Source organism: Buceros rhinoceros, unplaced genomic scaffold (assembly GCF_000710305.1).
Source record: "Buceros rhinoceros silvestris isolate BGI_N320 unplaced genomic scaffold, ASM71030v1 scaffold4598, whole genome shotgun sequence".
Taxonomy (NCBI): domain Eukaryota; kingdom Metazoa; phylum Chordata; class Aves; order Bucerotiformes; family Bucerotidae; genus Buceros; species Buceros rhinoceros.
Genome location: NW_010427294.1, coordinates 414 through 16,687, shown reverse-complemented (window position 1 = coordinate 16,687; position 16,274 = coordinate 414). Strand labels below are relative to the sequence as shown.

General features: G+C 44.2%; 1 protein-coding gene across 1 annotated transcript in view; it reads left to right on the top strand.

The window, feature by feature from the left end:
- Positions 1-3,824: 3,824 nt before the first annotated feature.
- SLC5A12 (solute carrier family 5 (sodium/monocarboxylate cotransporter), member 12) overlaps positions 3,825-16,274 on the top strand; it is a gene marked incomplete at its 3' end in the record, with an annotated part of 12,833 nt that continues 383 nt past the window's right edge. Inside the window, exons 1-13 of the mRNA XM_010141818.1 lie at positions 3,825-4,181; positions 6,196-6,261; positions 7,244-7,295; positions 8,545-8,612; positions 9,677-9,831; positions 10,781-10,921; positions 12,280-12,409; positions 12,735-12,823; positions 13,173-13,285; positions 14,516-14,583; positions 14,912-14,998; positions 15,662-15,840; positions 16,066-16,169. Coding sequence (XP_010140120.1) covers positions 3,825-4,181; positions 6,196-6,261; positions 7,244-7,295; positions 8,545-8,612; positions 9,677-9,831; positions 10,781-10,921; positions 12,280-12,409; positions 12,735-12,823; positions 13,173-13,285; positions 14,516-14,583; positions 14,912-14,998; positions 15,662-15,840; positions 16,066-16,169 — 1,609 coding nt within the window. The remainder of the gene's footprint in view (positions 4,182-6,195; positions 6,262-7,243; positions 7,296-8,544; positions 8,613-9,676; positions 9,832-10,780; positions 10,922-12,279; positions 12,410-12,734; positions 12,824-13,172; positions 13,286-14,515; positions 14,584-14,911; positions 14,999-15,661; positions 15,841-16,065; positions 16,170-16,274) is intronic.

The following is a 16,274-nucleotide window of genomic DNA, read 5'->3' as shown; positions in this document are numbered from 1 at the left end:
AACTGACATAGGATTTTTTTTTTTTTTTTGAGAATAGGTTATTTGAAATGGAGTGTTTCACACTAGCACTTTCTTATGCAGCTCCCCAGCTCGCTGTCTTTGCAGAAGAAAATCCAATTCTCGAAGCCAACCGTGCATTTTCCTCCTTGAGCAGGTATGGAATGAGCCCCCGCCTCTGCGCTGCCCGAACAACCACGCTCACAAAGCATCCAAGCGGGTTTGCAGGGAATGCTGCCGCCTTTGTGCCCCAAGACGCAAAATGAAGTCAACGGCAGGAGACAGATGGGATGAGACTTCACAGTCTCACTGTCCTGGCCAAGTGCCCTGACGCGACCTGGCACTGTGGGGGGAAGCGCGATCCCGCGGGGAGGACTGTGCCCCCAGGGAATAATCTATTTTGGAGCTATTAGCAACAGCTCCAGTCCCCCCCACTACTGGGTTATAACAATCTCTGTAGAGATAACTGAGCACGTCTCTCTGAGGAAAGAGTAATCATTAAAGAGGAGCCTCTTCAGAAAGGACAAAGTCCACTGTCAGGAGAAGATAATAACCTGTAAATTTAACAGGGACCTCTGAACACTGCACCTTTGATTTTCAGTGCATTTTGTACTCCAGAAAGTTACTTTTCCTCAATAAACTAGTCACTATTTCCTTTTCAGCCACCTAATCAAGTGTGATTTAAATCCTCCAGTGCCTATTTCTATGCATTTTTCACAGTCTATATAGAAAATATTGAGGAGAAAGCTGAAAAATAATTCAATTGTGTATTGGGGTACAGTAAACCACTTGTCTACTATATAGCAAAACAAAATTTTCACACACTTCATTGTATTATCTGCATTATTAGAAGACAAAAATGGCTTTAAAGATACTTCAGTGCTGTGCAGTGTTTACCCGACAGCTGCAGATTAAACGCTTTTTAGTGGAAACCAGCATATACTAAATAGAGAAACTGTCCCAAGCAGGTGATAGAAAAGAATTGCTTAGAGAAATATATGCAAGATGTATTTGTTATTATGCTGTTAAGAAAGATTGTGGCTCTTTACGAAGCGGGGACTGATGCTGACTGTGCTGCGGTGCCTCCACTGCTATCGCAGCGGGGAAGGACAGGCGAGAGCGGCGGATGCCGTAGCGCTCAGGGAGCCCCCACTGCCAGGGTGACGAGCAGCCCAGGAGCGTGCTGGGTGGCCGCTGCACTGCCCTGGGGCGCAAGCCTCCCCTTTGCAGGGGTGCACTGGGGACAGCAGGAGGGAGGGATGTCCCTGCAGGCGTGGAAACATTGTTGAGCTTCCAAAACGCTGGGCTGGCTTGTTTTTTATTCCCCCCCCTGCCCCTGGAAGGGCAGAAGCCCCGGGGAGGATGAGCAAAGCCCACCAAGCCTACAGCAGTTCACAGGCAAGAGCATCCGCTGCAGGTTCTCCTGCCGACTGCACGAAGCAGGGAGGCAGCTAATGAGAAACACCCTTATCCTTGCCTCCTCAGGCACCTATTTCAGATGTCAAAAGGAGGCCTGACAAAGGCACTCACATGCACACAGCCTCGAGTGGAAAATCCGAACATTCCGTTGGATTTCTGGTCCAATTCTTGGTTCTCAGTCAGATACTGACAGGGGTGCCAAAGCTTAAAGAAATCAAGATTCTTCTTTGGATTACCCCGGCTAAAACTTCATTTCACAGGAGTTTTCACAAGTAAAATATAAAACTATTTCTCATTATTTCAGGGAAATAAAAACTTCAATTATTCCAAGCTAAGGAATATCATAAGGAAAGACTAACTCATTTTCATACTATTTTAATATAATATTTCTTCCGCAGAAATTGTATTTTTAAGGTACATTAATTTTTTCTATGCGAGATCTAGCCCAAATGGCTATTCTGAATACCACCATGAAGCTATGCTGGAAGTCTATCAGAGGGCTGTAGCATTATAAATATACAAATGCACATTTCTAACTTGATTTCCAGTTTATTATTCCATTTTCTGATGGAATGACCATTCATAATTAAAAAAAAACCCAAACCCCAAACAGCATTGGAATGCCCGGCATTCAGCCAGCAAACAGCCGCTGCTGTTTGAGAGAGAACACACCTTAAGATGTGTGTCCTCCACCAAATATTAAACTATTAACAGCGACACGAATGTACTCAGATCAATCACTGAGGCGCTTGCAGGAGAATTTACAGAGCGTTGCCCACACTGTCTCATTTTGACCGATCCACAGCACTGTGAGATGGTTTTTTGTGCTACCTGCAGGTCATGGCACACAAACCAGGCTACGGCCGCTGACGTGGCAGTGAGTGGTATCCCGGCTTTCACAGAGGGCTGGATCACACCTCACAAACGGGCACTTCTCACTTTTTCAGCTTCTGGGGACTGGAAGTATTTCAGCTATAAATGGAGCAATGCCTTTTGAGAAGTATCTCTGCATGGTTTTGGGGGGGTTTGTTTAACTCACATTCCACAGCAGAAATTGGACTTTCAGCTCCCACTTTTACACTCGGTCTCATTAAAATCAATGACGAAAACTGCATAATTTCCACTGCGTATGTGGGCAGAGGAAGCCAGTTCCAGCCACAGGCCAGGCCACGAAGGTTGCTGTATACCCACTCTTTCGTCTGAGCAGATGGATGGGATCAGGCCAGGCTTCAGGTCTGGACACCTGCTGATCTGCAAGGTGCGACCAGCACAGAAAAACCATCTCCACTCACCAGAAGAAGCTGCGACTACACACCCTTTCTCTTTGTACGAGTCAGCCCTTGAGGATGTCAAGTAACTGCCTGCTTCTTTGGAAGATGTATTGTCACGGCATAAGTGGAGATAAAATGAATACTCAATTAAAAAAAAATGAGCACAAAACAATGCAAGGAAAACCTAATTAATTGAATTCAACAAATTATGCCAAAGATATGGTTAAGAAAAGTGCTGCTGTTGTCTAATCTGCCTCTCTTTGTTCCCCTTGTCCTGCAGGTCCAACCAAGTTGGATTGGATAAAGGATAAATAAAATAAGGATAAATAAAATAAGCCACCTCTCACACGAACCCATATAAGCTCTAAGTAAAATGGCTGTTAGCAGCAGTCAGTGAAAAATTAGTTTCTAACTGAAAGTCACCCTCAATCGATGTAGCACAAACAGCACTTCTCCGGAGATGCCCCTGCTTCCCAAACACAAAGCACCACAGTTACTTTTCACCGGTACAGGCTCCACTTCTTTAAGGCAGCCTCAACATCCAGAGAGTCTACAAAGGAGCACATGTAGAGCATCAAAGGACAATTCTGAACCCTAATGCTGATGTTCAAGTTTAGTTTTTAACCGTATGAGGGAACTGTTCCTCTGAAAACAAACTCGCCAGTGTGGTCACAGATCCACACACCAAGCTTTCCGTCATTTTGCTCTCCTTTCCTTCTTTCTTGCTCTCATTTTATTATTTAAAAATGCTGAGAGGTTAGAAAAGAGTGAGATGAAGTCAATGTGTCAGGCTAATGTTTAACCTTAAATTAAAACCTCACAGATAAAAAGGGAGCGTACTGCAGATTTCACAGCAAAGTCCCCTGCTCCAGAAGCATCAGTAGCACTAGGGTCTAAGTGCATTCAGCACTTTCCTAACTCATCCTTCACTAGGGTTTTTTTTCCCCTCTTTAGGAGGCAACTGGATTGGAAAAAAAAAAAGCTAAAAGGCTTCTAGCTGAATAGTGCTTCTGTTTATTATTTATCGTTGATGAGCTACAGATAAACTTCTAATTTGCTGTCAGCTGAGTTAATCTGTTCAGAGCTACGGTTGTAGAAAACCAAAATCCTCCATCAGAGGATTGTCCAGTTGGTGCTATGTCAAACTTTGTAGCTCCAGAAGTAAAAAAATTTGTGGCTTGGGACTACGTTGTTTTTGCAGCACTGTTTTTAGTGTGTGCTAGCATTGGAGTGTTTTTTGCAGTTAAAGAGAGGAAAAAGAAATCCTCAAAGGAATTTTTGGTGGGGGGCAGGCAGATGACATGTGGACCCATAGCCTTCTCCCTCACAACAAGTTTCATGTCAGCAGTGACTGTTCTGGGGACGCCCTCCGAAGTCTATCGCTACGGGGCATCCTTTGTGCTGTTCTTTTTTTCCTATGCGCTCATCATCATTTTTACTGCTGAACTTTTTCTACCTGTATTTTACAGATCTGGCATTACAAGCACTTACGAGGTAAGTGAAAATTATTTTAAAAAGGGCACTACTCTAAATGTCCGAATCATGCATATCGATATCTTTAGAGAAAAATCACTGACAGAAGGCTTTCTGCAGGGCTTTACAGAACAAGGTGATTGGTACATTAATTATTTTGAGAAATGGGTTGCATTATTCCAACTAGTTGTTTATATCACGTAAGTTGAAAGCAAAAATTAAGGTCAGAGCTTGTGTAACACACGTATATAAGTAAAGACAGGGTAAGGATTTACACACCAGCACCAAACTGAGTTACAGCTGGAAAGTGCTGTAACTGCTTCTAATCTGACATGTAACTATTCCACTCTGGTTTCGAGAGCAGGTATTAAAGAGACTTTAAGAACAAAATTCAATAGTAGCCAATTTAAACTTGGTCTAGAGCAGGCAATTTGGTCCAATTTACTATAAAAGTGAAGCATTTGATCCCTAAAAAGCTGAGGTGGAAGGAAAGGGTAAAGAGGAAGAAGACGGCAGCTCTCTTCCAAAAAAAGAAAAAAAAAAACCAAAAAGAAGAAGAGGTCAAGGCTGGATGGGATTCCCTAAGAAATGACATGATCAAGCTCTGAATTTTCTAAAAAATAATCAGTAGTCCTTGCAATGTGATTGCTAGGAGTACAGTGTGAGCCTTTACCACCTGCACAGCCACAGGACAGCTACCGAGCATTTGGGAATAGCCTTTTGTCACTTTAATCAGCTGCCACAAATTTGGTTGCTCCTGTTAGTGGGGAGTTTCAACTTCTTTTCCAAGCAAGAACTGGATGAAGAGATCTGGGTTGGTTTGTAAGAAGCTTCCTGGTAAGAGAAAGGCTGCCCATGTTCTCTAAGCCCAAATGCAAGGAGGGGCTTTGGTCAAACAGCTCTGCCTGAGTATTAGGAAATATTTCAGTTGCAGGTTGGAGAAAAGTAAAATTACCCATCTATTCCCATTGTCTCGAGTTACTGCATTTTGATAGCTGCTTATGATGTGAGATCAGAGAACGAATTAGTTTTCTCATCTGGAAGAGCCAGAGTCCCTTCAAGCACGCTGCAGAAGTGTCTCTGCTGGGTTAATGAATTGTTTTTAGAAATAAGTCAAGTTACGTAAAGTAGCTATTTATTTGTGTGGCAGTCTGCGGGGTTTATTACACAAGATATGCAAGAAAGATGAACGCGAACAAAATCACTGAGAAAGAAGCTGCTTTGGAAGAACTATGCCAAGAGACTTCTAAAAGGGAGAAGACGCATGGCCTGTGCCTGGTGACTGCTGGGGAGTGCATGGGACCAAGACCCCAGGACAGCCCCAGTCCACCCAGCGCGGTGTGGGAGGTTGCCATAGGGTTAGCAATCGCAGATTTAATTTTTTTGGTCAACTCTACTGAGACTCCAGGTGGTGACTTGGGCTTAAAACCTGCACTTCTAGAGCTAAGAGATCTACTCTGCAGTTGCATGGTAATTGGGAACACCTCTCTACATCCAGCTGGAAGTCCGTAAGAACACCACTTCCTCTCCATATTGATGGTGTGCAGATTTGGCTCTAGACTGAGACAGAGCAAGCGAGAGAGCCAGCTTAGCTCAAGCGCTCTGAATCCCCATGGTGCCATTTTCCCACCTGCCCCCCCACCACTTCTGTCTCTACAGGAGTCACACTATGCTATTTCTCCTAGAGATGACCTCGAGTCTCCATACAGTTGGAATCTACTTTCATTTGAAGTTTAAATTTCTTTTCCCTGTAGCCACTGAGCTATTTCAGTCATTCCCCATACAAAGCAGATGCTGAGAACTGCAACCCAACGTGTAACTTCAAGGACATTCTGCTGATGACAAAATTTCTTAAAATGTAATTATCTCTGTGTGTGATAACAATCGTCCTCTCCTGTTCATTACTCATAGTAGCAATAGCAAGTAAAATTAGTGGCAACTGGCACAACAAGCTGTTCCTCAGGGCGAACAGAAGGTTAACGGCTGTGTCACAGATGCTACGTGTGCAGTTTACTGAGATTCTTCTTTCTCCTAGTATTTGGAGCTGAGATTTAACAAGATTGTCCGTCTTGCTGCAACACTGATCTACATCCTGCAGACGGTAAGATGACATTCACTCTTTGTTTACGCTAATTTCACTCAACATTCATTTTGATGCTCTACTCTCAGACTGTGCATTTTTTACAATGTGACGTTTGAAATTCAGGTTTTTTTCAACGGAACTGTGTATGTTAAAAGGAAAGAACAGTCGCTTGCCTAACTTCCTATTTTCTCCTGTTTAGTGTTTAAAATGACATGTCTGTTGTCTTTGATGCCTGTATGTTGTGCTGAACTCTCAAGCTTCTCAAATTCTCGGTCTCATTATGTATCCTCAAGATCCCCCTCTTTCCAAATGAGTGGGTTCTGTCTTTCTGGAGAAGCTAGACGAGCTGTGCTGGGTACATTTAGTTCACTAGTTACCCATTTACAACGCTGGTGTGAAGCTCCCCCATTTGAAAGCTGTTGCATGTGGCATCGCCTGGGAGCATCCCCAGGTTGCTGCAGCCCCATGATGGTCCCTTCAGGGACCATCTCAAAAGATTACATTTCTTTTTACATTAAGTCCATTTTATTAATTCCCAAAATTTTCGCAATAAATTGGAATGCTTTTTGATATCCTGGCTTTGTTTCTCCTTCAGTTGTCAGAACATACATGTGAAGGACATTGAGGCAGCTACTTTGAAAGGGATTGAACAGAACAAGGGAAGTTTCATTTCCAAAGCCAATCCAAGTTCTCTCTGAATCACTGTTCCTGTTTTCCTGAGAGCTTCTCTTTCCCCTTGACTAGGATATTTTGGTCATCTAGTCACCTTAGCAATGGGTGAAATAAGTAACACCAAGACAAATAATGGTCCTTCCACCAGAAAAGAATTAAAGCAAAGATTTTCACTTCGTAAAGGCTGAAGCAGAAATCCATACACAATACAAGCCGATCTAAGGAAACCTCTAGATCTGGTATATTGCTCCGAGTCTCACTCTGAAGAGAAGCCTTTTCTCTGAGCTTTCACTTACATGAGGTTTTTAATGACCTTTTTCTTCTTCAGATCCTCTACACAGGAATAGTGGTTTATGCTCCATCACTGGCACTCAACCAAGGTGAGTTCCTCTGCCACACGACACGGCTACCCCAAATACCCACACCACAATCAGACTAAATGAAGCGAGGAAAATAGAAAAAGAAGTCGAAAAAACCCTCAAGAGTTCTGTCAAGTGGTTTTTTGCCTGCACCTTGTACCCCTGTGTGTCTGACTCCCCAGATCTCCACCTCTCACCAACACACTAGCAGGAGCCCCATGTTCACTGTCCAGGTCTCCTTTGCACTCAGTAACCACCCGACAAAGTTAGCAATGACCAATTTCTCAACATCCTGACAAAGTTCACAGTACAAGCTGACGACGCAAGACCATATTCTGTACTTTGATTCCCCCCTTTCCTGTCTCCTGTGTTCAGGTTCCCATGGGCATTAACTCCATTCCCTGGAGCTGCAGCTGAATGCTGTGGTCTATTCTCGCACCTCTTTAATTAACTTTTGCAAACTAGGCTTCCAGCAACCATCCTGATAGATGGGATTAGCAATTTAACTTCCATAACACGTAAGGAATCACCCAAATTCTGATTTCACCAGAATCAATTCTGGGAAGAGGTCGGGAGGCTCTTTTCATTGTTTGCCCAACCCCACCTCCCACACAGTGCTGAGCTTCCTTCCTCTGGACCTCAGCTTAATTTGATGTACTAGTTCACGTTCGTTATTAGGCCACACTAACTTTGCTAATAAGAGAACCTTGACAAAGAGATTTGCCCTCACAAACTATGCCCGGTGGGAGAGACTTCAGTATAAGCTAAACCGTAATTTGTACCTCTTGTATAAAGTAACCTCATGAAGTAAAATGAACACATAAAACTATTCTAATGCAGCACTCATTAAGCTGTTCCTAGTTGCAGGGAATGGAATTTAGTTTGGGGTTGGTTTTTTCCCTCAGGATTATTTGGAAATCTCTGAAGAACTTGATTTCTCAAGAGAAAATTCTGGGCTAAGAACAGAAGGAAAGCGTTGCTCAGAATGCTGTGTCCCACAGGAATGATGCTGATGCAATTATTCTTCTTATGTATTACTTGTCCACGCTGGAAAGTTAGTTAAATCTAATTTGCAAGAAAACAACAATGCAAAACAGTATCCAGTAGCATTAAGAAACCTGAACAATCCAGCAAAGCTCCTAAGAGACAAAAAAGATTAAAATCCATAATTCCTCCCACCCTTCTAAGGCTAATGTTGATCATCACTTTTCTGTTACCACCAGCTGACCTACCTCCATTTCACTAACCGCTTGGTTTTCTTTGGTTTCAGTCACTGGATTTGATCTTTGGGGCTCTGTAGCCGCAACAGGAGTTGTCTGCACCTTCTATTGCACTCTGGTATGTAACAGCCCTAACTGAACTGCTGGGACACACGTCCTTAATTCAACCATCCTTCATACATGACAGGCTGTCACGGGAGGGCGGCTTCTACACACACTTCAGGCTGAAGTTTAAAGTAGTAGAATATAGAGATAAATTTCTTTTAGACTCTGTGGTATAAGTAAGTCTATTTGGAGAAGAAAAATTATTTTCTCTCAAATCCTCTGCTGTATGTCTCAAGGTTTACGCCACACAGCTTGAGGCAGAGTCCAGATAAGGACGCGATAACCTTCCACTGCCATACTAAATCTTCTGAGATGATGATTCTCCTTATCTTTATGAGTTAGGGACTGAAAAACATTGTAATGAAAAATGTCCCTCGTGTGTCACCCCAGATGAGAAACAGAGTGGTAAAACCTAGGAAGGATGATCAATAGGTCATAGAGAGCCTTGCTTCTGTGTGGAAGCAACATGAGACTCCAGATATTACAAAAAAGATAAACATCACAGTGGAAGTGTCAGAGCTCTGGGACTCAGGACACTGCCTAACTTCTGTTCTCATTGCCACTAGTGTCTCTTTCAGTACTTCAGTCCACCCTTGTTGAAAACACTTATAGGTTGCTCTAACACACATTTTATCGAATATAAACGTAGCTATGGGAGAAAGCCAAAGTGCAGACTTTCTGGTGGTGGTTTTCTGTGTTGGGCTGTTGGTGAACTGCTGGGCAGCCTGAGAAGTGTTCAGGGTGCCACAGGAAGTACAAACAGCCCAGCTTCTATTCTCCAAGCTTTTGTCACTCACCACCATACATTCTTCAAATGCACATAAAGGAGGCAGGAAAAAAGCATTTAACCGGAGGTCAATCGTTCTTAGGAACGATGGGGACAAACCATTTAGTCTCTTTGTCATGTTATCACCTGCAAAAATATGACCTTCGTGGGAGAATTCAAAGTTTAAGAAGAGTCTCATTTACTAGGTGCTTTACATACAGCTCATGAGCTCTTGAAATAAGGTATCTTCCTACCTTTTGCTGTATTCGAACAACAAGAAGATGAGAGCATACAGTTTCTGTTTGTTTTAGGGAGGATTAAAAGCTGTCGTCTGGACAGATGCATTTCAAATGATTGTCATGGTGGTTGGCTTCGTGACCGTTCTGGTTCGAGGAACTACTCTGAATGGTGGAACTATCAAAGTCTGGGAAAATGCCCATGAAGGATCACGACTAAACATACTTGAGTAAGAAACAAATGGTGCAAACCTTTTCTTTTTGTGTATACAATGGTTAGAAAACCTACCCACACTAAGCCAAAAATACTCAGAGTTGTTGTTGTACTACCAGCGACCAACCTCAGTGACCCAGAGAAGCCCACTCCTATTTCTCCGGTTCTCAGGAACAGGACGTTCCAGCAGAGCTTAACTCCTCCTTCTGTTACCTCTTTGAAGAAATCAAAGCCCTGTTGAACTGAAAGGGAGCTTTGCCATTTTTCTTTCTGTAGCTATAAACACAGACCAATTATTCTTCCAAAGGTCTTTTATTTTCTATTCATAAATCTGCAGCTTCACTTTAAGTACATTCACCACACTGCAACTCGCAATGGTGCACCAGTGTGCTGAGACAGCACACGGACCTTCCTTTGGCTGTCTGTGGCCTTGACTGACAAGTTCAGTGATCAAGGCAAGTCACTGACAGGATCTAGCAGCAAGGTCCAACGTGACCTGCTACGCTTCCAAGATTAGCAGAACTGCAAAGCGTCTGTGGCCTTGACTGACAAGTTCAGTGATCTAGGTAAGTCACTGACAGGATCTAGCCGCAAGGCCCAATGTGACCTGCTACACTTCCAAGATTAGCAGAACTGCAAAGTCAACAGACGCAAGGATGGACTTTACGGGGTAGAATTCCTGAGTAACGCCATTTCGATGTTGAAAAAGATAACACTGCAGCTGAAGCAATTTCTTGCAAAGGAAATAACACATCACGATGATGTAACTAAGGGTTTGGAGGATTTTGAGAGTCTAGTAAGTGGCTTTGCTCCTTGCAGGGGATGGGGTCTAGGCTGGAGGGCTTGCAGGTCTGCTGCTCCAATATGACACAGATGCAAAATCTGAGCATAAAAGCACCTACCTCTTGCTAAATAAACACATGTTCAAAGCAGTGAACAGAATTGCTTCTCCTCCTCTTTTCCAGCTTTGATGTCGACCCTTTAAGACGACATACCTTCTGGACAATTGTTATTGGAGGAACGTTTACCTGGCTAGGGCTCTACGGCGTTAACCAGTCCACAATACAGAGATGTATTTCTTGCAAATCAGAGAAGCACGCAAAACTGTAAGCGACCTGTCGTCAACTGCTTCGAGCAATCAGTCGTACTGGTGTGCAGTTATACTGGTCTGCCAGTTATGTTAAGGAAATACCAGAACCCCACTGGGTTAGGACTAGTTTTGCTCTGGCAGCATTTCTTCCTCTGGCACTAAATGGCGTATGTAAACACAGAAAGAAAAATGGGTGACTATCTCCCTCTTGCAGCTTATTATTTTGGGGTCAGGATGCCAAATTAATCCTCAGAAGCAGAGCATGGAAAAGCCGCCCACATAGGAGTTGTATTACCTACAGCTATAAAGGAAAAGCGTATTTTCTGGAAATACATTTACACTGTGCTGTATTAAAGGTGGTTATGGATTTAATGGGGCACTACATGATAGGATCTGAATAAAATAAAGTGACTAAATTATTAAAATTCTACAGCATAAGAGTAATTAGAATGTCAAAGAAACCAGCAAAACTTCACAATGCAGACGCACAGGTCTTCAGTCTCCGAGCTCAGCATTAGGATGTGCATACCTAGACACGTGTTCTATTTTTTCATACACCTACTGCTAATTGCTTGCCCACTCGGTTAAAGCACAAAGACAGTAATTTTTTCCTTCTTCAAACAGCTTTTTGCTAGCTGCAATCATACTAATTTTTCTTAAGGTTATGACGGATTATATGAATTTACTCTGTTGAATTCAGTCGCTGAAAATGTTTGGGAGTCACGACGGTCAGAGCATCACTAGTAACAAGTCCTGAAGGACCTCTGTGTCCCAGTCGCACAGCTCTGAACCGGCCCTGGCAGGAGACCTTGCGTAAGGTGACGACCAAACACGACGTAAGCTGAATAAGACCTGGCAGCTCTCAGGAACTACAGGACTACCGAACCACAGCCACACCACCTCCCCAGCAGACGCTGCCACCCACATCTGCTTCACAGACTAGTGAAAAATAACATAGTGGGTTACTTTGCAACCACGGCAGAATCCGCACAAAATAACACTCTGCGTGGCTGAAAGGGAGAGCAGCAGCAACAACAGCTCCTGCCAGACGAAAACCTGCTCTTACAGGAGACAGGAGGGACAGACGAAGAGCTCGGTGTGATTTGTTCTGCGCACAGGCTACTGGTCTTACATCAGTCTCTTCCAGACATACAGAGTTTCCTAGAACCTTGCCCTGGAGCAGAAAGAGGCTGGATTTTCCCACATCATTGTTTAAAATCAGCATTACACACCATTTCTTATCCTGGTGATGCCTTTAAGAGACTGTAAGAGCCAGCTTTGATTAAGCGCCCCTCCAAAAAGTTGGAGATCACTAACTCAAACCAGCTTTTCTATGTTTATATTGTATTAAACAGCTCCTCTCCTTTGCTCTAGGGCACTTTACCTGAATTTACTGGGACTTTGGATAGTCCTGGTGTGTGCCGTGTTTTGTGGCCTGGTGATGTACTCTCACTACAGGAGCTGTGACCCTTGGACTGCTGATTTCATTTCGGCACCTGATCAGGTACAGACACCCATCATTATCATTAGGGGTTGCCCTGGGCCCAGACATAGCACGTACCGAGACAGTTCATATTTTGTGGGTGCTCTGAGTCCTTTTAGTGCTGCGGCACTACAGTGGTTGCTGGATGAGGGCTAGAATAGATCTGTACCGGCACTCCTGCAGTACTAATCTGACGGAGAGTTCTGCCAAACAACATCCCCTTCGCTCAAATTCCGACACATCTCGTTATTCGGAACCAGAATTAGCAACATGCTCTGAAGCTCTTCCACTATCCCGGATATCTTAACTAACTGCTTGTGTTGCTTCTGTCCTTCTTCTGCCCCAGCTCATGCCGTATTTTGTTATGGACATTTTTTCTTCGATGCCAGGAGTCCCGGGACTGTTTGTTGCCTGTGCATTCAGTGGAACGCTAAGGTCTGTGCATCTGAAATGACATTTTGGCTGCATACCACTGCACATCCTTTGATTTCTACGGGAGTAATTTTTTTATTCTGGAACATGCCTATACTGTGAAGGTCTTGGCAGACTGATAAATTGGAGGGTCAGTTAGGGTGAGTGTCTATCTTGTTCTGTGGCAGCATGAAGCAGAGCCCCTAGCAATTACAGGAGGGACAGAAACCTCACCAGCACCAGCAGCATACATGAAAAACACTGTAAAACGTGCAGTTCTTGCTGAACAAGGGGGAGTGTTTCCTTACAAATCCAGCTTTATTTCAGATTATATTGCTTCCTCTCTCTGTAACATTCTTCTCCCTTTCTACAGCACAGTAGCTGCCAGCATCAACGCCTTAGCAACTGTTACCTTTGAAGACTTGGTCAAGAAAGGGTTCCCAAACCTCTCGGACAACATGAGCACGTGGATCAGCAAAGGCTTATGTAGGTACCCCAGACGGGATCCATTTCTTTAACAGCAGCTGCTGTTACTGCAGGAGAAGACAGGGCAGAATTTTACACACCCCGAGCCTTGAGAGTGTCAGACTGACTCCCAGAGCAGTTCTGTGAGTAGCCAAGGGCACTGTCTAGAGAACTCCTTCAGAAGCACACTTGTCCTCTGGAAACCTCCACAGGAGCATAACCTTTCACAACCTGATAACAGGTTATCTTCTCAGGATGAACGTCAGCCTGATGCTTCGGTAACATGAAGCACGTGCACTAGTGGGTACAGAAACACACACAGGCTAACATCAGCCACCACTACTCAAAACCCACGGAAAAGTTTTGTCTAGTGAAAATACTGGGGAACGCTCTGGGATCATCTTTACAACACAGAAAGAGTATCAGTGAAGTTATTACCACATGACTCTACAGTAATATTACCAAATATTATTATTTTATAGCAGTCCAGCAAGACACTTCTATTCTAACTTAGAGTATTGCCTTAGCAAGTTGTTCAACTTTTCAGAGAAAAATACAAATGTACAAAAGACAAATGACAAACGGATCAACACAACAAGTGTTCAAAGTGGTTTGAATTTTTCAGATACTTTTTACAAATATTGCAGTAATATCATAACCCTTTTATAAGTACCATAATAACATCATAACCATTTATTTATGCTTGTAAAGATCGGGGAACACCCAAACCAATACTTTTTCTGTCTCTATAACTGTCCCCAGCTATCTCTGTTCCTGCTGTTCCACTTACTTCTAAGTTTTTGCACGCAGGACCTAGAAAGATAATTTTAGCTCTGAAACCAAGGTGTGCTAGCACACACCGTGAGTACTGAATGGCTTTACTCAAGCCTGCTCCACACGGAGTTTTGCCTACCACAAAGTTAAAACTGGTGTCAGGGAAGAAAGCCATGTTCACCATTGCTCGATTCATTCATTAAGTTACTTTAAAAGTGTTACTTAAAGGCAACAGAAATATTTCTACGTAAGGTATAACTTCTACATTAATTCAATTGCTAAGTTCTGCTTCGTAAGAGAAGCCAACCAACCAAAACGCTGACAAGGCTTCACGCAAGACACCCCTGGGTGCTTAATGGTCCGCTTTAAACCTCAAAGCCCAAAGTGCAAATTCCTCCGTGCTTCCTGGTCGCTTCGGACATCCGATAAACCAGAAATCAACCAGCCCTGACCGCCTCGCTGCCCGATCTTTTCCAGGTATCCTCTATGGCGTCCTGTGCACTTCGATGGCTGCAGCAGCATCGCTGCTGGGAGGAGTTGTGCAGGTATCTCTGGCTTCAGAAAGGCAATGAGCTGACCGTGAATGAACAGAATCACAATGAACTGACCAAAGATGCTGACAGCCCTGGGGAGGGCTAAATTAACTGAACAATTTCTGCAGACATGCTGCTGAGAGGAATCCCCCAACTCCTTCACTGTTTACTCACTGCTGGGAAATGACCCAGAGTATGATTGTCTCTTTAATGTCCACTGAAATCACTGTTGCCTCCTTCTCCCTCACCATTTCCCACTGAAAATGACAGACTGAAACCCAACCGCGCACACTCCCTGCAGCTGCTGCACTAAGCTCCTGTCTCTCCTCTGCATCCGCAGGCTTCCCTCGCCATCCACGGGATGTGTGGGGGACCCATGCTGGGATTATTTACCCTGGGAGTTGTGTTTCCTTGTGCTAACTGGAAGGTAAGAAAAAATAAAATCCTTAAATAGATAGATGAACATCTCTTGGTGGTGTTTGGTTAAAACTCTATCCTGAAAATTGTTTGGGTTCTTCATGTCAGTCTCTGGGCTGTTTCTCAGGTTTAGAGCCTGAGGAGTCCAAGAGCTGTTTAGAGGTCCCTTTTCACTGCCTGAATTTATCTCATTTGAATTTAATGCTACCCAACCATGGAATAATCAGTGTTTAGATCCCCAATAGCTTGGGTTTTTTTAATTGTTTTAGAGTTTCTTCTCGTTTCATTAAAAAGAAAAAATATTTAATTACTTGACCCAGACTATAATATTCACCTCGGGATGCACAGAATGATTTCAATTGCTCTGCCTTTGCTAACTCAGGCAAAACACAGTGTAAGCTCAGTTCATACTGCCCCAGGAGTGGTCCCACCACGCTTACCCAGGAGTAAAACTGAAATCTGGATCGCTGTTCTGATCATCACAGTTTTGCTTCAACTCTTATTACTACAGTGCAGTAAATCACCATGTTTTACACCCTGGTTGAGAGAGCACAGACCCAATTTTTACTGACAGAGGTTGTAACTGCTCATCACCCACTCCGGCCTAAACCGTGTTCACAGAAAAGTGCTTCCCCTGCATCACCTTTAACAGTATCTCTCTGTACCTGCCAAGGGCGCTGTTGGAGGCCTCTTCGCGGGGATCACCTTAGCCTTCTGGGCTGGTACCGGCTCCTTCATTTACCCTGCACCACCCACCAAGTCCCTTCCTCTGCCACTGTCGACTCTCAACTGCACGCTGGCTAACAGCACCGAGGCGCTGATGACGGTGGTTCCCACGGCAGCTCCAGACAGGTACTGTCCCCGTCCTTGCCTTTACCCCGCACTTCGACACGGCGCACAGACCAACCCTGCAGCGCGTCTGGGGTGCAGCCAGCGACCGCCGAGCGGGCTGGGAGCACAGCGCACTGCCAGACCGCACCGCGAGTGCCAAGCGAGCTGCCTTTTGATGGCGCAGCCCGGAGACAACATAAACGCATCTGCTGGTCATCTCTAGCGGCTTTGGTCTCCTTTTCACAGGCCTTTGCTGGCAGATACCTGGTACTCCCTGTCCTACCTGTACTTCAGTGCCATCGGCTGCCTGGGCTGTGCCATCGCAGGGCTCCTGATCAGCTTCGTAACAGGTTAGTGTTCAATACGTGAATATTTACAAATAAACGCTTTTGCACGAGAGCCTGACTCAGCTGGTACCAGGCTTTCGGAAAGTGCAGCAAGTGGTTTCTGAGACC